Here is a 25146-nt window from a genome sequence, read left to right as displayed (position 1 = left end):
ACACTCTCAGAGGAAGCCAGTCAACTACTCTAAATTTTGGAAATTCACACTTGTGACCTGTCTATCTTTTTGCAAATCCCTATTTGTGGATTTGCAACTATTTTAGGTAGTAGCTCCGTTGTCAGTCTAGGCAGGATTAATAGACTATGTAAATAGACTATGTCACCTTCGAGGTGACAGAGAAAGAGAAAGCCAGCTTTTTTTTGCAGGAAGGAGTTAAATCCCTGAGATACATAGAGTCCCTCATTATTCTTCAGCCCCCAGATCTGTTCGAGCCTTCCTACTGTATTTTCCTTTCACCTGGGAGGGAATTTAGAAAATTGAGACTGAAATTTTGTCAGACTCTCCCAAAGGGAAGTGTGTGACTGCTGCATTTGGGAAGGGGCATATGGTTATACTTTAAACATTAATCATGCTTCTCTGAGGAAGAAAAAGATTAAGCTTAATAAAAGAAATTACTCCAAAGAGATGCCCCATGTAAGAATGAAGGGCATAAAGTTGAGCTGCGATAGCTTTGCTCTATTGTTTGAGTAGATATTGTTCCAGGAAAATTTATCCTCAGTTGTATAACTTGGCTGTTATTGCATTTGTAAGCTTGCCAACTGCAATGGTGAGGAAAATGAAATGGAAATTTTGCATCTTTCCTGTTTCTCCATGCATGAAACATTTGACTTTTGTTAGAAATTGGATATCCTTCTATAGAGTCAAGATCAGTATTGAAAGAAGATATAGGTCAAGAATAGGGTCATTTTTGAATTCCCACCTGACATAATGTTTTGCACATATTAGCTTTATAGTTACCCAGTAAATACTTGTTAAAGCACTAAAAGATACCAATATTTTTAACAAATGTTAACCACTAGCACCATAAGTATCCTTAGCAAAAGAGACAGCAGGTTATAAAAGGTTGGATTAATGAATTGAGGACATAGATTCAGATCCTGTCTCTGATAACATACTAACTTCATAACAATTCAAAAAACATTTAAGCTTTCTGTGCTTTTGCTCCCTGTTATATGAGATAAGGTGGAGGGAACTTTCACATTGGAACTTCCCATTAACCAATTAAATTAGCAAGAATTATTTGGATTACACATATTTAAATTTCTGAGTTCTTAAAAAGTTTATTCAGTTAAGCAAATAAATAATATCCCCCCCAAAAATTCTTTACAGTAAATTTTCTTAAAACATTTTTTAAATTATAAAGTCAAGTCCAGCCCAGTTGTATTTTCATATATTCTAGATAAATGGAGGGCAAAGTAGTAAGTCCCAGATATTATATAAGGGCACAATGCTGAGGACCAGCAAGCAAGAAAAAAAATGAGAATTTTATCTTGACTTGCTTATACTTACTCTACAGCCCATCATCAATGTGAAGGTCATGGTATCCCGGTGCCCTGCCCTTCAACAGGGAGGAAATGTTGAAGCCACAAGGGATTCCACAGAAGTTAGGCTTTTTGGTCCCAAGGATTCCTTTCTCTATTTGGCAAAGACCAGGGACCTCTTTCTCAGAGTCATGCTTTTTAAGTGCATAAAATAAAATACATAAGATCACAAAAGAAACCAATTCTAGTGAAACACTGTCATGAAAACATTTTCCCAGGTGAAGAACTGCCATATGGTGGAAGCAGTCTTGGTAGTGAAAGGTCCAGCTCGGCATTTTGGTTCTGCTATGAACTAAATAATCTTGGCTAGTTCCTGTAACATTCCCAGGCTCCAGCCTCCTCATATGTAAAAGTTATTCGACGAGGTAATTTGTGAGCTGTCTCCCCCACACACCGTGTTAAACTTCCCATGGTTTCTGTCATTCTCTGTATGTTCATTATCTCCAGTCTAATCCAGAGGAGGACAGTAGAGTGAGCCACCATGGCAAAGGAGACCAATAAGGATTAAATGGGGAGATGGTCATACAAGTATATATAAAGTGATCATACAATAGATGGTCCCTAATCTCAAAGAGTTTAAAATTTAGTTGGAGAATTGTGATTTTAGAACAAGAAGGGACCTGTTGTAAAGTTATAGACCTTCTAGCTCAGGCTCCTCATGTACAAAGAAGAAACTGAAACATAGAGCAAACGGTGTGAAACTGAGTGCAATTTCAAATTGTGCTGTAAATAGATTTCAGTATTGTGGAAGTTCATAGGGAAATGATCGAGGATTAGAACTGCCTTGACTTTGAAGAATGAATGGACAGGATTTACAAAGGAATAGCATGAGCAGGGAAGGAGAACTTCTTCCTGGTACACTGAGTAACTCTGTCTTTGAGAAACAAAGATAGAAATGGAGCAGATTATGGAGGGGTTTAGATGCTAAACACAGAAGTGCAGACTATTTTCAAAAGGATCCGGGCTCTAATTTGGCCCTAGGCATTTGCTAGCTGTATGGAGCTAGGCAAGTAATTTTGCCTCAGTTTCTTCATCTATGAAATGAAGGGTAATGATGGCACTTATTTCCAGGGTGGTTGTGAGGATCAGATGAGAGAATGTTTGGAAAGTATGATCCGCAGTCCCTGGCACAGGGCCAGCTGCTACTCTCATCCTCATCCTCATCATTTAGGGCTCACATTCAGAAAAGCCAAATAGTAATGGAACCTACTGTGGGAAAAATAAGAATTTAACTTGCTAGTTCAAAGAAAAAGACTTTAGAACAGCTTGCGAGTAACTTGAGATTTTCTTTGAAGCTAATCTTACCATAGTGTAATGGGGACAACTGGCTGAGGTTCACATTTAAAGGAGGGTGGGCTAATCCTGCGAAAAACTTGGAAAAGTGACAAGAAGTTTGCCCTCACTTATTCACAGCTTGCAAAGTGCCGCCTCCCCAGTTCATGTCATAATCTGCATTTTCAGGGAAGGGTTCTGTCTTGAGACAAACACACCATTTTACCAGGGAGGCTTAGTCCATTCCCATGTGGACAACAGGTCCATATCCTTGCCAGCTCATCAACAGGAACAAACTGCAGAACCCAAAGGTAGCTCTCATTTTGTTTTATGATGGGCCTCCCCGGGATCATTTTTAATTATGTATCACAAAAAGTCCACCAAGTTATTCTCTTTTAATAGAATTGTTTTCTTCTGATTGCACCTATGATAGACTGCATGGTATAAATTCAAGAGAACCAGTCTGTTAGGTGAGCAGCTCTTAGCTTCTGTAAAAGATAATACAAAACTTTGATCTTTTAATTGCTAGGCTGAAGACTGGAGCAGAAATAAAAAGGCAGGATTCTGTTCCCCCAGATGTGGCCTGGCTGGCAATGCTTTTCTGATCAGTAAAGCAGAAGCTAAAACCAAGCTTCAGCCTCGTGTTCATGGGGCATCCGAGCCCAACACCCGTGGTCTGGGCAGCCTGGGATCTTTCAGCTAGAGTAGCCTTTGAGAAGCCAAGTTCTCATTAAGAGTCTCTCCTGCAGTATCTATGTTCTTGGGCGTCCCTGTGTAGGCTGCGTCCCTTCCCCTCCGGCCCTCAGCTTTATGCCATGACCATGTCACTCTGTCTCATCTGCTGGCTTGTCTGTCTCATCACTCATGCAAATTCATGTGCGAGACTGTTCCATCCATTTAATCTTTTCTGTGCCTACATTAAATAAGGCTTGTTTTCAGTAGCAATCTTCATGGATTCACCATGGTTAGGAACGGGCCATAATTTGAATCCTAAATCTCCTTGTAATGTGATTCTTCAGACTGTCCCCCTGCTTCAAGGAGCCAGTTAAAAATGCTGTTTTTCTAACCAAGACATACATTCTCTTTGCTAATGACTCAGATGTACTGGGCGCTTGCTCCATTAACTCTTAAAATCTGCGTCACTGGCAGAGAATGACATTCTAATCTGTCGACAAATTTTGTCTGCACAGAGATTTTGCTTATGTAGCGAGAGATAAAGACACCAGGATTTTGAAATGTCACGTCTTTCGATGTGACACGCCAGCCAAGGCCATCGCCACGAGTCTTCACGAAATCTGTTCTAAGGTAAGTTTGTGCCCATGGATTCACCACGTTCCCCAGCAAGCACTGAGTGCTGTGTCCAGGATGTCAGGTATCATGTAGACAAAGACGAAGCTCAAAATTCTTCCTGCCTTTGAGGAGCTTGTGCCCTCTAGGGCAATGTGGCATGTGAACATTGCATCAGTGCTTGGGCTGGTTGCAGTGCCAGGGCAGAAGGGGAAAAGCAGCCCGAGGAGACTCGTCAGGTAATTCTGGTTAGCTCCCCTCCTTGGAAAAGGCCTGTTCTCCCTGCCCCTGCAACCAGGCACCAGAGCCCCTATTCTAGTTCCCCTTTCTATCCATAGAGATGCCCTTTGGAACCTCCTGGGACAAAGAGTCCCCAGCTAGTCGGTAGCATGGGCGGGCCGCTGGGCTCATTTCCCCTTGATAGAGGCTGGGCTGAAATCCGCCCCTATAAGTTTTATGCTGCTCTAGAGCAGCACTCTAGTGTAGCACTTCTAGTGTAGAAGTTTCCATGTCTAGCTGTGTACTAATGAGAGGAGATGCTGGGTATTTCCCTGAAATCTTTTCCCCTCAGACTAAAGCTCCCCATTACTTTGCTCCAACTCTGGTGTGATCTAGTTCCAGGTCTCCTTGTGGCCCCACTCCCTGCGCCTGGGTATACTCTGGCCTGTGGCTGGCTGGTCTCAGGCCGCAGGATGGAGAGACAAATGCTGCCCTGGCCGCAGCCCCTCCTTTAGCAGCTATCAGCCCAGGCTCACTGGCTCAGGGCCAGCTGGAGTCCCCAGAGCTTTTTCACATAGAGGAACTTGCCAAGTAGTAAATTCATCATGTGACCTCTAAGGTCAGGCACTGTGTGCTGGCCTAGAGAAGATGGGTATTTGGGGCTTGTTAGCAGGAAGATAATCTTGATCCAAAGATACTCTGGAGCCCAGCTAACACCATTGCCTGGAGCCGCTGGGTACCCGAGGTGGCCCAAGGTAGCTGCTTCAATGAGCTTTCCATGGGGTTGCATAAAGGTGGCCATTAATGTCGATGCACTTTGAGCACATGAGCTACTGGCTCAGTGAGTATCCTTTTTTGAACAATAGCAGCCATTCCTAAATGCCCGGCTGGGGAGAGGACTACGAAACAGTGTCTCCTTGGCATTGTTATTAATGACCACTGAACTAAATGGTCCAGACACCTAAAGCAGTGGAAGACGGTGGGATGGTTTACAGCAGCTGCTGGACTGGTCATTCTAGTTCATTTTCTAAGCTTATTTCACTTTAACAAAGGTGGCTCTTTAAGGAAGCATTAGATGCATTCTGGCTTTGAGTTATTCCCATGCTTTGGAAAGGAGTGGCCGCTCCTCAGGTGTCCGTATGGGCCTGCAACGAACAAGAGCTTAAAGCCCAACACTGGGCAAAGTACACAAAGGCTGCCCATCAGAAAGAATGAGGGACCATCCATATTTCCCAAAACCACATCGGCTTTCAGCTGTCAGATACGGCTCATCCACTCCTCCTGAAACTGCTGTGTCCTGGGGCTCCTGGTCACTTGCCTGGGTGGGAGGCTTACAGATGACTGACTTGTAAGGTCGCGCTAAAGCCTCCTATCCAGAAGCATCCCATGTGTCCGGGCCTAAGCCCATCCCAATTCAGCCCATCTCTAGCTCCTATCCAAACAATAGCTGATAAACTGTAGATAATACCTTCTCAACAAGGCCCAGGCGATCAATAGCAATGGAAGCCATTTTCCTCCTCAGCCTCCACTTCTGCTGCCTCCTGGAGCCCACATGTTTGTTTCTTCTGAAGCAAATCTCAGGGATCAGGTGTGATAGTAGGAGACACAGGCCTGAGAAGAAATTCACTGGCCTTCTCGCCTTCCACCATGAGACAGGGATTGGTACAGATCAACTGGGAAAGATCCCAGAGGCCACAGTGACTTTGGGATTTCATTCAGCCACAAATAATTGGCCGATACCCTTAGACAAGGGAATGACAAGACTCAGAATCTCTAGCTGCCTGTATGTAGTACTTAGGTGTTGCATTGTCCAAGAAGTTTTTCCTGAGCTGTTTGTTAAACAGTTAGCACTTTAGTACTCAAGACTTCTTCCTCCAAATTATCAAGCCTTAATTTGTTTAAATGGCATCTTCCTTCTCTGTCCAATAGATTGTGAGCTGCTCAAGTCCAGGGACTGCTTTTTGTTTTTGTTTTTGTGTAGCAAGCCCTTAATTCTTGTTCAATTGAAATAGAATATAAAGGGAAGAAACAATAAAAAACAAAAAAGAGAAGGTAGTTTGTTTGGAAATCATGAACATAGTAGTCTGCCAAACTTGATCATTTTGAACATCGACCTTTGTGATATACAAAAAGTAATCCAGCAATTAACAGTGACATTCATGGGAATAAATGTTGGGTAGTCCCAGCGGTCACTGGCCAGAGTTTGCTGGCCAGCTCACTTGTAACACAGATATATTGGTTCTGGCCACTGCTCATATTAGAGATCAGTTGAAGGTTGAGGGTTTGACAGAATTAGGAGACTCATTCATGGAAAATAATCATTTCCACATTGTCCCTGGGAATGATGAGTACAAATCTCTATCAAAATATATAGCAAAGATGGCATCCCAAAGTAAGTAGAGAAGAGCTTTATTAAATTGGAAATGAGATGGAACACTATGGGATGACCCAGCTGATAGCCAAGCCCACATAAGGTGCTTTTGCTTGTCTCCAGATTATGGCTGAACGGAAGAATGCCAAAGCTGTCGCCTGCAGCTCATTACAAGAAAGAACTAATGGGAATCTCGATGTTCCTTTGCAAGGTAGGTCAGCAAGCCTGACGTCTTCTGTTTTCTTCTTACAGCAGCTAACCTATCATTTTTTAAAACATATCAAACTGGGATGCTTCACAGGTCCTTCACGCTCAACATGACCAAAACCATTCCTATTCTTTTTCCTCTAAAATTCATCCTTCTCCTAGTCTTGCCTATTTCTGTTGAGAGCACTCCAATGCTTCCCGGTGTTCAGGTTCACAGTCTTGGTATCATTCTCAGTTTCTCATTCTCACTAATTGCTAAATTAGAAATTGTCATTTCTGCCTCAACATTTAAAGCTCTTTAAAGCCCGACTTAATCCTACCTTTCTGGCCCTTATTTCATATCCTTCCTCTCCATAAACTCTAGTATCCAGCCCAAGTAACTTTTCTATTCCTCACATAACCTCCCGTTAGGTTGTCTTCCATGCCTGTCATTTTTTTAAGTTCTTATTTCAAAATATCATAATTCATTCGTCTTTCCTTCTTTCTGCCCGAAGCATTTCCTGTTTCTCCCTGGCTTCTAGACCATCTCCCAGAAAAGTTAACTTTGTAAGCTTCAAAATGTGTGCTAAATATGTGGTTGTATATTTTGCATATTTGTGCATAGTGTCCTTTGTTAGAATGTAAGCTCCTGTGAGGGCCAGGGCCTTTTTGCTTGTTTGCCCATCCCCTGGGCCTGGCATATAGTCGTTAAATACTTAGGGATTTTACTGCTGCCACCATCATCAGCCTAAACCTACAACTAATTGCAAGGTCTGGTGATACTTCATAGTATTTTATTTCCTCTTTAAAATTACATTCAATTTAATTCAAGCTCAGAATTTATTGAATGTCTACCATGGGTCACTCAAATTTCTGTGTTCCTCAGAGGCATATGCTTTAGGATAGGAATTTTTGCCAAACTAATAGTAAAGAATGTTGATTTTTTTTTGCCTTATGAATCATATGTATTATTTCAGGGAAGGCAGCCCGCATAAAGAGGGAAAGAAGTTGTGGGTTGATAAATTTTTGTAAGTGTAGTTTGTTATTTCACATCTAAGATACTATCTACTCTTCATGATTAAATAGCCTCCAGACCCAAATATAACCTAGACAGCAAGCTAGCAGACTATAGCAGTTTTAACAGTGGAGAGTAAAATAAGCAGCTTTTAAGTGCAGTCCCATCTGGAAAGGCCAATTTAAAAGGCTATGACTGACTTTGTGGCCCAAAGGCAGGTGTGAGGCATAAAGTAGTTAGATAAGATTATAATCCTTGCCCTTAGAAAATAAGCAAATGGTTTAAGTTGGGTTTTGAGGAAGGGGGTGTGTTTTGTTTTGTTGGGAGTCTTAAATTCTTTGACATAATAGTGTGAAAGCCTTTAAAAAATACTTAAATTTAAATTTATCATTTAAATTATTACGGATCTGTAAGTGCTGATAAAGAGCTGCTATTTTTTTATTCCCATGTAGTAGATTTTCCAACACCAAAGACTGAACTGGTACAGAAGTTCCATGTGCAGTACTTGGGCATGTTACCTGTAGATAAACCAGTAGGTATGTAATCCCATTACAATCTCTTCTTATGTATAAGGGAGTTCTGGGGAAGCGCTGGTTGGGGAAAGGGGGTGTGGTGCTGTATGACTGTCAGACTATAGGGAGGATTAGCATGATTCCAGTTGTCTCCCTTCCTTTTGTTTAACTCTTCCATCTTGTTCTGCTAAAGTTTAGCCACTATCCGTCTTTCTTTTTGTCTCTCCTTCCCCTAACCCTTCACTCACTCCATCACAGATCAGAGCATTTCTGAAGTAGATTCTGGTCTGCTTTTCTACAAAGGGGCAGCAGACATGGCTGGGAGTTGGGACACTTTTGCCACATTTCTGGCTTGCCAAAGCCACATTTTTCACAAATGCAAGCTACTATGTTTTCAGGCCAGCATTGCAGTATGTCCAGAGGCGAGTGATCCAATAGGGCTTTGACCTACCAGAAAAGAATTAGTTTCAAAGAAATTGAGGTGTTTTAGATAGGAAAATAAATGTCTTCAAGCATCTAGAGAGAAAAAGACTAAAACTGCTCTGGGAAGGCAATTGATAGGAGCTGCTCTGGGAAGGCAATTGATAGGAGCTGCAGAGGGGCAACCATAGATTTGATGTCTAACTATCGTAACCATTAGAGTGGCCCCAAAGTGTAATGGACTGCCTCACCTGGGAATGATTTTTCCTTCCCTGCCCCAAGAAGTTTTCAGGGAAAAACTAGATGACTATTTGTTGGGTATGTTGTAAAGGAGATTCCAGGTTCAGGGACAAATTGAATTAGGGGGCTACAGAGGATATTATTCTATAAAAATTCTTTTTGTTTAAAAAAAAAAGTCCCATAATTTATACTCTTAACATATTTAGCATGTATTGGTCAACCTGCCATGGGGGGGGGGGGGTTGGGGAGGAAAAGGAGGGGAAAAATTAGAACAAAAGGTTTGGCAATTGTAAAATCGCCTATGCATATATCTGGTGTAAAAAAAAAAAAAAAAAAAAAAAATTTAAATCCCAGAAACCATCTGGTTTAAGAAAAAAATTAGTCCTTTATAAAAATAAAAACTAAATGATCAACAGATCCAGAGAATTGATAAAAGAATTCTGCCCACTGTATGACAAATGGATAGACTAATATATAGAATAAGAAACACATTTTTGGAAGTGACAGATATTTTCATTTGTTTTACTCAATTGTATTTGTGGAATTAAGTAAGGAAAGGGAGGGGGAAATAATTGATAATTAGAAAAATAATTTAAAAATCAAAACCCACAAAGCACATTTCCTAAGTCTGCTTCTCCATGTAGAAGGAAAGAAATGATTCAGTACATGATGCCAACATTACAGTGTTTAGATAAGACCAAGGCAGATAATAGATAAAAAGCTCAATGTGATGCTAAAAGTGACCAATGTGGAGTAACAGGTCATCTCTGTAAAATGGGTTACCTTCGACATTTGGTCTAAAAAAGTGAAGTTGAATGAAGGTGAAAAATCTCTTATCGACACATATTTTTCATGTGTCCCTTGTTTAGTGTGGTATCCCTAAGACCTTTGGTCTGAATAACGTGCTGATATTATTTGCAAGATTTACTTTGTCGATTTGGAGTCCAATGCATTTGGGAAGGGAAGCTAACAGTAGTTACATTTCAGTTTGATTGCTGTGATTAGTTATCCTCTTGTTTCCTCTTTTGGAATCTTGGAGGGAATTTATGTCCCATCTAGGTGCTACAAACCAGCCCTCATTTTTAATCAGTGATAGAGAAGCAGCCATCATAAACTTACCCAGAAGCTGTTTTGCTTAGTTTTCCCTACCGGATAGCTTGAGACTTATGATCTCCTGGGTTTCTTTAGCCACTAGACTTGTCTGAATCTTCCTCTGCAGATTACGGTTGACAATGAGGGATTTTCTAGAGTTGCCTCTGCCCTTATGCTGTTTTCCACCATAGGTATGGATACCCTAAATAATGCCATAGAAAGTCTAACGAGCTCATCGAACAAAGAAGATTGGCTGCCAGTTACCATGAATGTTGCAGATGCGACTGTGACTGTCATCAGTGAAAAGGTAAGGAGGACTTAAATGCATGTGCTATGTTTAGATCCAATAGTATTTAAGGCAAAGACATTTTTAACATCTGTTCTTTTGAATCTGTGTTGACTGGAAAAGATTTTGTTTATAGTGAGAGGCAACAGATCTGTAGCCTAAATAGTGCAGCAAGGAAGACCTAGATTGTGGGGAGATCTTCCATGGACAATATGAGAGGGCACAAAATGAGAAAGATGAATTAGCTGTGATCTGCATTGGTGAAGGAGATATACGGGATCATGAATACACTATAGCATGCAATTATATACATAACATATATAATGCACTATATATACATGTAATCAAAAACAATGGTACATGATACAGAAACCATTCTAGACAATTGATTTGATTTCTACCAAAAATCAGCTACATTCTAAGTGTTTCTTTACTACATTTTCTGGTACAAAGTTTTATATTCTGCATATCTGGCTGTGTGTCCTTGAGATTGGATTATATGTACTTCTTTCTATGTCAAATCTGTTTTGGGTTTTTGGTGTGTTTTTTGTTTTTTGGGGTTTTTTTTGCAGAGAAACATTACTTTGGTTTCTACTTGTTATAGACTCAGTCGTAGAACTAGAGTTAGTTCAGACTTTTCCCAAGGAAGGTATCCTGCCAACTAATATCACAAGTGGTCATATAGCCTCTACTTCCACATTTTCAATTACGGAAAACTTCCTTAGTGACGCCGTTCCATTTGTGGATATCTCCAATTGGTGGCAAGTTTTTCCCTTATATTGTTTTGAAAATTCTTTATTAACTTCTACCCATTGGCCTTATGTGACTAAAGGACTGCATATCTTCACTTCTCCAAGCTAAATAAAGGTCGGGTCTTTCACACACCCTCAGAGGGCATGATTTGTAAGCCTTTGATTGTCTTAGTTTCCTGGCTTGGGGCCTTTGTTTTGTCTTGTCACCCAGAAGGCCGAGGGCCAAACCTAGACTACAGATAGTATGCTATGTCTCTTGCTGCACTCCTCTCTATCAGTAGTAACACAATTTTTATCTCATTAGCTTTTCGGGCTCTTAGCTACTCCAGCCTGTACCTGTCTGTGGACTTTTGAATCCAAGTTTAAATTTTTTATATTATTAGTTTGAACATACATACTTTTCATATCACTGGTCCTTTTGGATCTCAATTCTATGTTCAAACAAATTTGATAGAAAAATTTCTGTGTCAGCCATGCATGGCAAAAATTATCTGATTCTGCATCTTGAATTCATCTTTCTGTTGTGAGTAGCTTAGGTCATCATCAGGCCACTGCATTAATATGAATTACTATCTTTCAAAGTAGTTGGTCAAAGCCAAATCTTCATCTACTTTCATGCCTTTTATGCTTATAGCCTTGTTCTAGGGAGGACAATTAAGGTCTCCTTGGGTCTATGTTCAAGAATAGTAATACTGTTTATATCTCCAGCAGAGATTGGGATTATAGGTCATAGGGAAATGAGAACTGTGAAGAGTTCCTAGAGCCCCTGAATTCTGATGTCTACTACATCTTTCACAACCACCTTCTCAGGGATGTCTCCCAATAGATCCTTCTCCTTCAGGAAGTAAAATATACTAAGTCAACTCATTGTTGATATTCATATTTAGAGATCTGCTTTAATGAAAATATTAACTGGCATATTTTGGTGTGATTATTTATGTGTCTGTTGAAATGTTTTGATATTAAAATAATGTCAAAATTTTAAATAAGTTGCCAGTTGACCAACTGCTCCAAAGTTTACACACAGAAATTAAGATTCTGATTAGTTATGCTAACTGCCCTACCTTTTGATTCTCAAGTGATGAATCTTTTGATCTTTGAAAAGTGACCCTCTCAAAGTCTAGGGGTTCTACCTATTTGTTAAACTTGCTTCCACTAGATGATATGAGGGCTTCTTAAGAAATAGATCACGTAAGTTCTGCCCTCAGTGATCACGTGATCTTTTGGGGGAAAGAAGATTGACACTACATCTATTTTACAGGTCCAAGTCAAAGTCCCAAGAAAGAGGGATTAATTCTTCTTGGACCTAATGTAAAATGGGATCAGATTGGCTCTAAAGTCACATGGCAGATCAAGCATTTAAGACACTATGGTGGTTCTAAAGATTCTCAGAGATAAAGAACAAATCAGTCTCTGCTTTCAAGAAGCTTCATTCTAACCTATTTTAGTATTCTATAATATGATTGAGCTTGGTTACTTGGTTACTGGATAAATTGTATTGTCAGTTAAAATAGTGTATTCATGTGAACTTGATAATGGGGAGGGCAGATCTAGATTAAAAAATAATATAGTCCAAATGTCCCTTTGTACTGAGTTGCTAATAAATTACTAACTAGCTCAAAATGCCAAGGGGGAGAGATTGTTTAGATAATCCATATGATTAAGTGCATATTGACTGATTTAGCTCCATATTATTATTCATGGCAGTCCAGATCACTCTAGACAAATTTGGGGATTTCTGAGTTTTTTTTAATGTTTTTTTTCCTTTAAATTTGGCAGCTTTTTCATGCCAATGGTTTCATTTCACTGTGCTTTGTTGAAAGGCCTTTCTGAAAGTTATATATGCTATAACACTTGCTGCGTTGTCATTTCTCATAGAATGAAGAAGAAATTCTGGTGGAGTGCCGTGTTCGATTCTTGTCTTTCATGGGAGTTGGCAAGGACGTTCATACTTTTGCCTTCATCATGGACACAGGGAATCAGCGTTTTGAGTGCCATGTCTTCTGGTGTGAGCCTAATGCAGGCAATGTATCAGAAGCCGTACAAGCTGCATGCATGGTGAGTAACCCTTTTTTGTCCTCTTCTTTTCCAATAATTTTCCTCCAAAGCTAAAAAATTATCATTTCTAAAGCATAATGATTAAATTGTTCTTGTCTTCTACTCTTCAAAATAAATCGTAATTTTAAAAAAAGTATAAGTCACATCTCAAAATGCTGAGTCATTTAGAGGCAGTTCTGAATAAAGCAGTAAAGAATTCCCCCAATGGCATTATAAAGAAGGGTCCTTAATGCTGTGAACATTGGGATCATTGGTTCTTTTGGTTGCTTTAATAGCCTTGCTATGGGATGCCACTTAGAATCAGTTTATATGAAAAACGATTAAAAATCGTGGGCAAGAATTAATGTTATATGTAAGTAAAAATTTAAGGATGATTTAAACAAAGAGCACAGATTTAAATTTTACTACCATTATTTACAGTGTTAAAACCACTGATGTTGTTTCTAATTGATAGCAGCCTGGTGGTAAAGAAGCAAAAGGCCTGAGCTTGAAAGATCAGTGAATGAATAATTAACTGGCATTTAACTGCAAATACAGGAAATATAAAGTTTTTATTTGCTAGTTTAATTTTCTAAATCTAGTATAATTGTACATCTTGGCTCTCTCTCTTCCTTCCTTACATGGTGTTTGGTTTTAGTAACAACTTAGTATATGTTAAATTAATATTGTTAATTATGTTGTAATGATACCAAACTGCTAATACATTTCTCATCCCAACTGGTCACTTTTTCCATTCTTCACTTTTGATCAGTGAGATCTTGGGGTTGCTTAGTTCTTTCCAAAAGGCAATCTGTGTGATTAATTGGTGGGAATACAGTTAGTATCTAAAACAAGTGCAAACCTGAAAATCTGCAAGGTAAGGAGGGAGGCATATAGGGCCTAGGTCTGTTTTCTTCTGATAGGTTCTACTTGGCAATGGTTAAAAACACTGATTTGCTGCTCTTACTCTAAAAGAATAAGAATTCAAGAGTGGTTTGGGAAGAGGGCAAGGAGGAACCAAACTAGCCAGAAGAAAAAGTCTCAAGGATAGTGATAGTAGGATGATCACTCAGTAAAACACAACTGAATGCTGAGCACCAACCATACTGAAATATTTAAAAAGGATTAAGATTAATTTTATGACCAATATGGTCTACTTGATTTAAGATTATCACCCTTTATTCTAGCGAAGTTAACTTTTAATTCCCATCCAATTTGTAGCAAAGTCTTTATGGTCACTTACTTGACAATTTCATTGCATTAATTCACCAGCTGCCCAGTGAAAGCCCTTCTAAGGTGGTTTATCCACAAGTATATTGAGGGCAGTTTTCCTCCTTTTTCTGCTATTTTCACCCCAGGATCTCCAAGTCAGACATTTTTCTATTGGTGCAAATGAGAGACGATGTAGCTGAATGTCCATTTCTTAAACTTAATTATCTTAGCATCTGTAGGATAAGTTTCTGGTAATTCATATCTTTTGTTTTTACATCATGTTTTTTAAAGTTGGCAAAACCAGCTGACACATCAACCACATGTGACATTATATGCAATATTCCATATCTATATCTACAGTCTTCACCACCTCTGAAAACTTTGTTCATTGTAGTATTTTTGTGGTTATACATATAAAGCCTTGGTGAATTTGGCAGTGAAAGAGCTTATTGAAATTTTGAAATTTCATTTTTGTTTTTTCCTGGGAAACCTATGTGAAACCCCAAGCTTAGAATGGTAAACATTTGATATTGATGGAATTGGATTAGAAGTGGATACAGGGTGCTCTTCTTAGGATTACAACATGAAATTTGTAAAATAATGCTCCAAAGTTCTATGCATTATTTTACAGATTTCAAGTGACTTTTACCATCCATCAAGTAAGTCGCCAAGCATCTCTCCTGCTCTTTACACCCTCTCACGTAGGGAACTTTAGAGTAACAAAATTTCTTCTTTGAAACAATCACCAAGAAGTAATGTTTGAGAAGCAAACTTTGTTCAAGTTAAAATCAAATCCCTTATTCTGATAATTTACTGCATCTGTACAATATTAAAGTTTTATGAATAAGCTGACAAGTTGCTAAACCAAAACCTATTCCTTGTTGAAAAGTGACATGAAATCACTAAATAAGCTTTGTAGATGTAATGAAAAACTCTTTGTTTAATAAGCATCTATCCCCATTTAAACTACCATCTGAAATATAGGGGGAAACAAAGACAAAACAGAAACACTACACTCATGGAGCTTACATCCTACTGTTACTATGAGGTATCCTTGGTACAGGAAAGGTAGCTGTATTTGCTCAAGCTAATATATAGAGAGCTATAAAAAGTAGAAATAAGTAGGAACTGTAAGGGTGAAACTTGTCTCAAAGCAAATTATTTGGACCATCTATATGTGTGTCTATTCTACAATTCTGGGAATGGTAAAACTGGATGGGTTGATTTTTAGGAGCTAAGTCACCCTCATATCAGACTGAGGGTGGATGGATTACTTACAGTGCATTTAAGATATACAGAGGAGATGTCTACATATTACTAACCATCACAGCACATCTTTTTCCTTGCTTGCAGTTACGTTATCAGAAGTGCTTGGTTGCCCGACCTCCTTCACAGAAAGTTCGGCCACCCCCTCCTCCAGCAGACTCGGTGACCAGAAGAGTCACAACCAACGTAAAACGAGGCGTCTTATCTCTCATTGACACTTTGAAACAGAAACGTCCTGTTACTGAAACGCCATAACTGCACACATGCAAGGGTTCTCTTACCTGAAGAGCTCGTAGCCACATACACTACAGAAACATGAACTATTTTGCCTTCCATTCAATTGCTTTGTCTTCAGAAAATAAAACAATGTTAGACAAGCATGTTCTCTCGTCCTTGCCACCACCATGTGATATGAAAAGAAGCATGAATAATTGTGTTGCTGTAAGTGAGTTACACCATGAGCGGTGGAAGGTCGGTACTGTAAATATTCTGACCAGGACCTAGATTCACACACACAAGAGAAGGTGACCACCCCCTCCTAGTGAGGGGAGGAGGCCAGGGGTCACTGTCTCACTGTCTTTTTGAGCGGGATTTGTCACAAGCAACTTTTAAGTCCTTCAGCACTTTGCCCTGTTTGCAACACTGGAGTAGATACTACATGATAGTTAGCATTGAATTCCTGTAGGATAGAATAACAAGGATTTTTGTTTGGTTTTGTTTCAAATAACATTTGTTGACAAAATTGTTGACGTTGATCTAGAAACCACCTGACAGCTTTGTTGGACATGCTTTTGAACCATGGACACGCTTTCATGTCGACTACTGTTTATGTATTATGTCAGAGGGGAGAGGGAAATTAAGCTTGAAAATTGTCAATTGTCAAATTGCATCATTTTGAGGAATCAAGTGTGTCATCCTTTCATTTCAGACAATTCCATCAGATGATTTTCAAACTAAAAAGTGAAAAAAGTACAAAGAAAGTATGATGCATTTTGGGTGGGATGTATTCCAATACTCTGCCTTACATTGAACAATGCAACCAGAGAATGTTAGTAGCAAAATTTGCTGTAGCTCAGTATAGTCATTCTCTATGTAAACACTGTTTAAAGTGAAAAACATCAATCTATACCTTTCATCCTTAAAAAAGTTTGATCTTGATCTCTTATGCAAATTATAATTGAATCAATGTCATTTACATTTAAATTGGTCACTTGGTGACATCGTCTCTGCATTAGGTTGAGAGTACCTGCTGTGCTGTCAGTCTGATATGATATTTTACTCTTAACATTTTTCTTAATAACAGTAACAACCAGATTTGTGCACTAGTGCACAACAGTATCGATTTCTGTGATATCTGTGCCACTAACAGGTGCTTTCCATTGTTTTAAAATTTACAAAATCAATTTAGAGCAAAACAAAATAATGGAAGAGAGAATACTTCCCCCATATTTTCTGCCCATTTGTTTTCTATCTAAATATGTGACTTAACTAAATAGATAGGAAAACTTATTGAACTTATCAAGGTCATCTGTGTATTATCTAATATTAATCCTTTTACATTGTAACATACCTCATTTGAGCATCATTAACCTTGTGAGATAAAGTTGGTGACAGATTGGGAGAAAAGACCCCTCTGAATTCCAGTTAAGTTGTGACTTGCCTGGACGCCAATCCAGGTCTTCCTGACTCTCATTTCTTTCTACTCTATCAGGCTCCACACCAGTCACAAGAGTCCTTTCAAAAGCCTGAGAGCAAATGCAAACAGAAAAAAAAAAATGGAAAAATTCATTTCAATCCTGGAATTCTTAAGAAACATAGGGGGTGGGAGGAAATATGTTACATAAATTTCAACACCATACATATCAGGAATATTTCTATGTGACTTAGTGAACTGAAGTTGGGTTCATTCTGCTGTTTACCACATTCTGACTAGTTTTTAAGGCAACGAGTGGTTGGTCTCCTAATGTCAGGCATTAATGTAACTCTGGAAATGGGTGCATTTTCTTCCAAATTCTCAACTAATGGAACCTGCTGAGTTCCAGGTCTATTGGTATCTACCACCTGAAATGGCCAGTGCATCTGGAAGTAAATGCTAAATTATGAAATCCCTATGTCCTTTTAAGAAGTTCCTGTTCAAAATTCTACCCAAGTCTACATTCCAACTTGGTGATTTCCAAGGTAAAATGACTAAAACAATAAAAAATAAAAAGCCATTTTCATTTAGAAAAATTCCATCAAAACCAAGAGTTCATTTTTATTTTTCAAGCTATTTGTTTTGTTGTCAGGATCAAGAACACTGAGCTTTGAGCAACAAATATATATATATATATGTGCATATATAGATATGCAATTATAGGACACATTAAGACAAATAGACATTACATATGAAAACATATTTGCAGATATTTTGCTTTTAAAATAACTTTGCATATTTACCTAAATGCTAATTAATTTTATAAAACTGATTATTTTAAACAGTATGTTCAGACACTTTCTGCCATGGCCAAAAAGTATGTATGAAGTATATGATGTGTGTGTGCTTGTACCTGCGAGTGTGAGATCGAGAGAGAGGAAGAATACCAATGTTTTTACCCAATGTTGTAGTGACACTTCAGTTATCTATGCATTCTTTCTATCTAGTGATTCTGTAAGCAGGCAGCCATGTGCACTATTGCCTTGTATGTCTTGTGTCATTTTTGAATTAACCTGTTAAATACAGCTTAAAATATTTTTATTTTATTTATTCTATTTTTACTGAAAATATACTGCATTATTATGTTATAATTATCTTTACTGGACATTATTTCACAATGTATCCAGTTCTAAGTAATCTCCGTGTATTATAGGTTACCTAAAAGGTGGTTTTGTAATGATTTGTAGTCATATTTTTATTGGAGTATGTAGAAGAAATGGCAAAATGTGTAAAGTTCATTTCTTTTATTTTTTAAAAAGCAATTAGAAAGATAGATGCAGACATACCACCACCTCATAATATGCTCCTTGAGAACAAGGAAAATGTAGCCAACACCGTCTAGTTTAAGCTTTTACTTTGCAGACTGAAACATTAAGTTGTACTTTTTAATGTCCTTTAAAATACTTGCTGTTTCATTTGATTGTATACATGCCCCCTTCCCCCCACTTTCATATAAGACCATCTACAACTAATTAGAATACTATTTTAAAATGCATGATGGGTTATCAATCCCACTTCCATTAAAATGAGTTCTTAGATGATAAACTGTGGGCACAGCAACCTAGAGCTTAAAAAAACAACAAACTCCCTCTTTTTGGTTTTGAAAATAAAAAGTTCTAAGACTGCACGAACTTGCTGCAAACCCTAATTCTTTTCCTGTGTAGCAACAAAATGTTTTTTGCCCTTTAATGTTAAAAGCTTTTTTTTTTTTTTTTTTTTTTTTTTTTTAGTTCTATGTTCGATAAACTTAGGTATCTTAATATGTGGCTCAAACACAAGCTTTACAATCAGCAAAAGGAAATTGGAGTTTGGCAGAAAGATACTTGCTCCAGGTTTATCATGTCAAAGAGCTCTGTTCTAATCAAAGCAGCTTATTCCAAAAAGAAACTTTTGTTTTCCTTTATTTTTTCCTTTTGCTGTTGACCACTTTTACACATTTAAATGTAATTTGTTGTGAGAATAAACTTAGCTGCATAAAATGTTTGACTCATTTATCTGAAATAGCAATCCTATTTGGGGGGGACAGAAACTTAAATACATTTAAATTTGTTAGCTGTTTTACTTCAAAATCTCCAAAATCGAACTGCCTCTAAAATATCAATTGTCATCTAAGATATATCAGCTATTACTTTTTTTCATATTTAACTACAGATTAAGACTTTGATTAAATTGGCTCTCATCACTTTTCCCAGATAAAACTGGTACAGATAAAACTGGTATTATTAATGGCAATTATTTAAATTCTGAATAAAATGCCAGTACAGTATACATTTAGCAGCCATTAAAATTCTACAAAAAGTAATCCTCACCTCCCTCTTCAATTTACCTAGAATAAGTATTCTAATGCAAACTTTTTATCTGCAAGGAATATGGTCATCTTTTGCTACCGACCAACGGCCTTTATCTAAAACTCTTAGGAATGAACAAGAAAAGATGTCATCTTTATCTCCGCTTCAATAACATTTTTATGAACTTCTAGATTAACTTTCTCAGTCTCTTCTGGTTCATCTTTTTCTTTCCAGCCTGAAAGGTATTTCCAGTCCCCCCCAAAAGATTCTGACCTGGGGCCTCTTGTCTCAGCTGTACACTTTCTCCCTTGGCAATTTCATCTTCATTGCTCAATTATCCCCTTTGGGTAGACTACCAAATCTAACCAATCCGGGGTTTTTTCTATTGAGCTCCAGTTCTATATTTTTAGCTGATTGCTAAACATCTCTATTTTTGCTAATTAATGGCTATGATCTCCCAGGCTTAAAGATGTCACTTTTGATTCTTCCCTCTTCCCTCAATCCCTATGTTTGACTTCCACAGTATCTCACATCTGACCTCTTAAACTGCCACCCTTTTCACTAAATAATAGCTTAACTGGCCGCATCTCTCTCATTTTTGATCCATCTTTCATTTGCCAAAATAATTTCTTTAATACCCAAGTCTGACTCTGCTCAAAAACCTCTGCTAGTTTCCTATTGTCTACAAATTGCAGGACTTGCTATTCCCTGATCACTTCTTGCCCTCTCCCACTTGCCATAAGAACCTGATATCCAGAGCAACTAGTCTTTTTGAGCATTAGATATATGTAAAAAATTACAGAGGGGAAAGAAGGAAAACTATTAGGTTTCTCAAAAATTGTTATGTCACAATTACCCAAGGGACTAGGATAATAAAACAATTTATCCTTTTGTCTTTTCATATTTTATCTTTCTAAGTTACAAATATTCATTCCACAAAATGTCTTCTGAAAAACTACTTGATTACAAATGCAGCATATTATCTCATGTTTGGCCTCAGAATTCAACTTCTGTTCTCAAGAAAATTCAAGGGAAAATATACCTCACCTCCCAAAAGAAACAACTGGCCAAGTGTGACCAGGATACTATCTTTAAAATGTTTTCATATTTAACTTTTTAAAGTAGTCATGGTTCAGTGACTGGCTACAGATAGTCCTGATATAACACCAAATCCAGATTATAAAACCACTCAGTCAAAACTCTTACCTGAAGGCTGATGAGAGGTACTCTAGACATCGGTCACTCTGACAATGAACATGGGAGCACCTAAGGTTGAACAGCACAGTTCTCATAAAGGACCAAGAAACCTGACATAGATTGACTGAAGATAGCAACCCAGCAATAGCTTCATAATCCAACATAAACTCGGGTGTGCAGTCCAGTTCCAGACCATCAAGATTCAATGATAATAGCTAAGCCCCTGCTTAGCCTTAGGTAAGATATATAATTCTAAGTGGTATTTTCTTTCATTATGAAAAAATTTATAAATGATTGATCATTAAAGCCCTATCAAGTTCTTATTTAAAGTTTACATTAAAAAGAAGCTTAATTGGACAACTGTTTAATTCAGAATGTTCATATTATGCTAAATGTAAAAAGTTTAAAAAAATTTATTGCATTAATTTATATTTGAAATACTAAAAAAAAAAAAACCTGCAAGTTCTAACAGAACTACAAAAAACAAATGCAACAGGGTGAAAAAAGTACCCTAAATTTCTTCATAATGCTGAAAGAAGCGCCCCCTCCCCCCCATCGGAGTAAGGAGACATACATAGTCTTAGAACTACTTCTAGTAGAAAATGGAATACTGCAGCTGTGAGAAATGTCTTTTTGCTGTCAAGATGAAATATGATTTTTTAACTAGAACAGTTCATGGAAGCATTGTGAATTCTAAACCAGTTGTAAATCAGAGATGATGATGAACATATGGTAATTAGATAAACTGTGGTATTTGTGGTTCATGATTTATACATTCATAAAGTAACATAAAAAGAACACTGCTGTACTCCTTGACAATTTTAAAAATCATAATTAGTACATAACTCTTTTTTTGAGGATTCCAAGTAACATACTGTTTTCCTATATAAAAAACAGGAGTCTTTTTATTCCTTTTTTCATTAATATTTAACCTATGAGACAATGTAAACCTCCAACTAAAATAGCAAACAATTTATTAGTTAAAATGAAAATCACAATTCCTTTTTTTCAAATATATGGCTAAGATTTCATTTTAAACACGTAAACATGCTACTACAATTATACTAAGTTATTTTAAAATTTTATCGTGTATAGACACCTGAATTAAATATTCAGAAATGAGTAATTTACACAACACTGTTCAACACTACTGAACTTTGGGTGTAGATCATTTAAATTCAAACTTTATGAAACTTTTTTGAACAGTATTTTAAAAAGACACTAAAGTTGTAACTAGTTCTACTTACTGTCAAACAATTTCTGTTGCCATGATGAAAAAAAGATCAGTAGACCCAGAAATAACAATCAAACTAATTCTTAGTAGGCAGTTGATAATACTTGGAAGATGAATTGGTATTTAATATAATTAACAAAATGCTAATAATATATTTTAGCAGATTGTGCAACAGAAATGATTTGCCAAAGTTTGATTACTGTTTTCAATTTGAAAGGACTTGTAGCTTTTCACACTTCACCTGATCTTTTAAGTGGAACTAGAAATCTTTAGTGTTTCTTCAACCACTGGTGTTACTTGGATCCAACGATTTTTACATCTTCTTAGAATTGATAATACTCAGGAGCAAACTTGCTTTCATTATTTTAAAAAGCACTTGACTTAAGTGGTCAAAAAATAGCTGTGCTCACTTCTCCTGCTCAGGACCCTGGAAAGCTCACCCTCGGAGAGGTATTGTCACTGAATAAAAAAACAACTGTTCTGAACAGCCCTTGGGATCCTTAGAACCTTCTGTTTTCCTACTTGTAATCAGCCTCAATATCAGTATAAAGCAGTCTCCCTAACTTTTGTATACTAAAAGTTCAGCTTAAAGGTTGAACTGGACAGGCTGTCTTACAATGTTATAACAAGATGCATGCTGAGATAAGAATATAAACTCCATTTGATAAGGCCAGCATCTTTTCTCTAACTATGTTCCTATAGCTGTCTTCTTAAAAGTTAAATTCTTAAATAAACCTGGTGGATAAGATAAAGATTTATCTTTAGGTTAAGATGCTAGCACTTCTCTTTTAAAACTCTGATGTCCTATTGACCAAGTAATAAAAGTAACAACTGATAGTGAATCTACAACTTTTGCATTCTAAACAGAGAAATCACCAAGCTATCCAGTTTGGTGAACTCCGCTTTGCTTAGTTTTCTGGACTACATTATTGTCACTTATCTTAATTCTCTGAATGTAGTGTCCCATTTAGATTCACGGTAGAGGGTGGAGGACCTAAAGGATAAATATCTATGCTAGGATATTTAACCTTTAGAGAAGGGTCAAACGTGGTAGAAAAATACTCTGCCCTTTGACCCCTGGAAAATAACAGGTGATGATCAAAGCCATGGTTGAGGATGCCTCACTGCAGTGGAAGGTAAGTTTTCTTTAGGTTTTTCTGTTTTTTTGGATGTCGAAGGTGCACCTAAGCTGCCAGTCTTGCCTCCAATCCAACGGTAATAGAACTGTGGTGCTGGAATCTGGCTTCTGTTGGCTTGGGCACCAGAGTACGTCACCATCACCGGAGGCAAAACAATCTCTACGGGTTTCAGGGCCACCATTTTGTCCTCTGGGCGTGGCCTCATGGTGATCATCTGCCTCTCAAATCCTTTGGATGTGGAAGGCAAGTTCTTCATAAGTGAGGGCACCAAGGCATTAGGCGGCATCTTGACAAGCTTTTTCTGCGGGGGAGAACTTGATGGGGCTGTACTTTTCTGTGGAGCAGGTGCTTTGGCTGTTAGCATCTCTGAACTAAGCTTAGCGTGTGGTTTCGTTTCTCGGTTCAGGAACTCTGCAATTTTTATTTGTGTGCTCATGCCCTCATTAGTAGAAGGTTTTACCAGTGATGTTTTAGATTTCTTTTTCTTTTTCTCCCTTTTCGATGTTTTGGCTAACTCAATACCATCTAGCAATCCCTTTGCTGCAGCACGGGCCAAAACGTCTTTGACAGACACTGTCTCAGAAGGGTCCCGCTGAAATTTTTAAAAAAATGTTCTATTAAATGATGCACCTCTAATATTTTAAATGTAGTATTTCAGCAACAATTTTTAAAAATCTGTATCTATATTATATAGACAAGAGTAACAGAAGAGTTAACAGTAATTGATCGATTCTACTTATTCACAGCCCTTGCCCTTAATAGTATACTCCTCAGCAAGTGACTTGGACTATGTTTTCCATTTCCCAGTATGTGAACTAGACATAACATTCCCATTGAATGATGTGCTGCAAAATATATATGCTCTTATCTTTCTCTGCTGGCATTCTGCTGTTTATAAGCATACTGCTCCATCCATTGAGCTATGAAGTTTACCAAATGTTTATAAAATATTTTAACTGCATTGGAAGACTTTTTTTTTATTAAAGCTTTGTTTTATTAAAAAGCAACTGGGTCATATACAAGATGTAGCCTCTTCAAGAAAGGCGGCATAATTTAATAGAAGCAATCTGGGAATAAGATTAATAGAAGCAATCTGGGAATAAGAAGACGTAGCTGACTCCTAATCCCAGCTCCATCAGTTATTTGCTCTGTAAACCTAAGTGTCTTCATCTACCATCTCATGGAAGGCTATTGAAGATACTGGAATACTATAAGTAGCTCTTATAGCTAAAGACATAATGGAAAATAATAATGATGAATGTTGTTTCAATAGGATTTTTTTATTTCTTTTATAGGAATTGACTCCATAAAAGCTAGACAGGTTTGATGAAAGAAATGGACACTAAAGCTAAGTTAAGGGCAAAAAACAAACCAAACAACCCAACACTAAAGCTAAGAAGAGTATCACCAGATTAAACTATGAGAGATAGGAGATGACAAGTTCTTTAACACGAATTCATTTTGATAACTATTAAGAGCCAAACAATAGCCAGCAAGGTGCTATTCTAGGAAATTAGGTTACAAAACAAATACGTCATTGCCCTAAGAGCTTGGGATATACACACAAGTCAATACAAAACAAAGGGTATAGGGTGTTTTCATAAGTCTAACAACAGTCTTAAGTTTTAATAGTTTAAAACTGCCCTAAAATTTTTGGGACACATGCTATATGCAAAAAAAATTGTCAAGAGGGAAAGATTACTGGTAGGATGAAAAAAGACCTCGTGTAGAAGCTATGCTTTGAAGAAAACTAAAGAATCTTACAGGTACACGTAGGGGAATGAATGCATTTCAGACATACATTGGAAATAGATTTGTAATTTATAAATTTGTTCTATCTTCTATACCCCAAAATGTAACTCTCAGGTGGTATGCTTCTCCACTAGTAGAAAAAACTGCCTGTAATTTCATTTCCTACTTTGTTTTTTAAAAGATGAGATACTTGACAAAATTTAGGCATAAAGATCTCCCCAGTTTAAAAAAAAAAAAAAAGGCACTATCCTTACACCATAAAGGCATTTATACTCTTACAAAGACTGAGAC

General features: G+C 37.6%; 2 protein-coding genes across 23 annotated transcripts in view; one reads left to right on the top strand and one right to left on the bottom strand.

Moving 5' to 3' along the window:
- APBB2 (amyloid beta precursor protein binding family B member 2) overlaps positions 1–15930 on the top strand; it is a 423157-nt gene extending 407227 nt beyond the window's left edge. For 16 of the 17 annotated variants that reach the window (XM_074273724.1, XM_074273730.1, XM_074273722.1 and 13 more), the window contains 6 exons: positions 3848–3962; positions 6658–6745; positions 8188–8271; positions 10191–10306; positions 12916–13095; positions 15640–15930. In XM_074273724.1, coding sequence (XP_074129825.1) covers positions 3848–3962; positions 6658–6745; positions 8188–8271; positions 10191–10306; positions 12916–13095; positions 15640–15807 — 751 coding nt within the window. In that variant the 3' untranslated portion in view covers positions 15808–15930. Of the gene's footprint in view, positions 1–2846; positions 2969–3847; positions 3963–6657; positions 6746–8187; positions 8272–10190; positions 10307–12915; positions 13096–15639 lie in introns of all 17 variants that reach the window. The other variant, XM_074273736.1, reaches the window with a different exon arrangement.
- The window catches only part of NSUN7 (NOP2/Sun RNA methyltransferase family member 7), a 74787-nt gene continuing 63268 nt past the window's right edge, over positions 13628–25146 (bottom strand). For 2 of the 6 annotated variants that reach the window (XM_074273738.1, XM_074273739.1), the window contains one exon: positions 21676–23695. In XM_074273738.1, coding sequence (XP_074129839.1) covers positions 23063–23695 — 633 coding nt within the window. In that variant the 3' untranslated portion in view covers positions 21676–23062. Of the gene's footprint in view, positions 13886–14231; positions 14455–15608; positions 15770–16369; positions 16506–17122; positions 17298–21675; positions 23696–25146 lie in introns of those variants that run through there. The other 4 variants (XR_012483247.1, XR_012483249.1, XM_074273740.1 and 1 more) reach the window with 4 other exon arrangements.

The sequence above is a fragment of the Sminthopsis crassicaudata genome, chromosome 6 (genome assembly GCF_048593235.1).
Source record: "Sminthopsis crassicaudata isolate SCR6 chromosome 6, ASM4859323v1, whole genome shotgun sequence".
Taxonomy (NCBI): Eukaryota; Metazoa; Chordata; class Mammalia; order Dasyuromorphia; family Dasyuridae; genus Sminthopsis; species Sminthopsis crassicaudata.
This window is presented reverse-complemented; position numbering and strand designations above follow the sequence as displayed.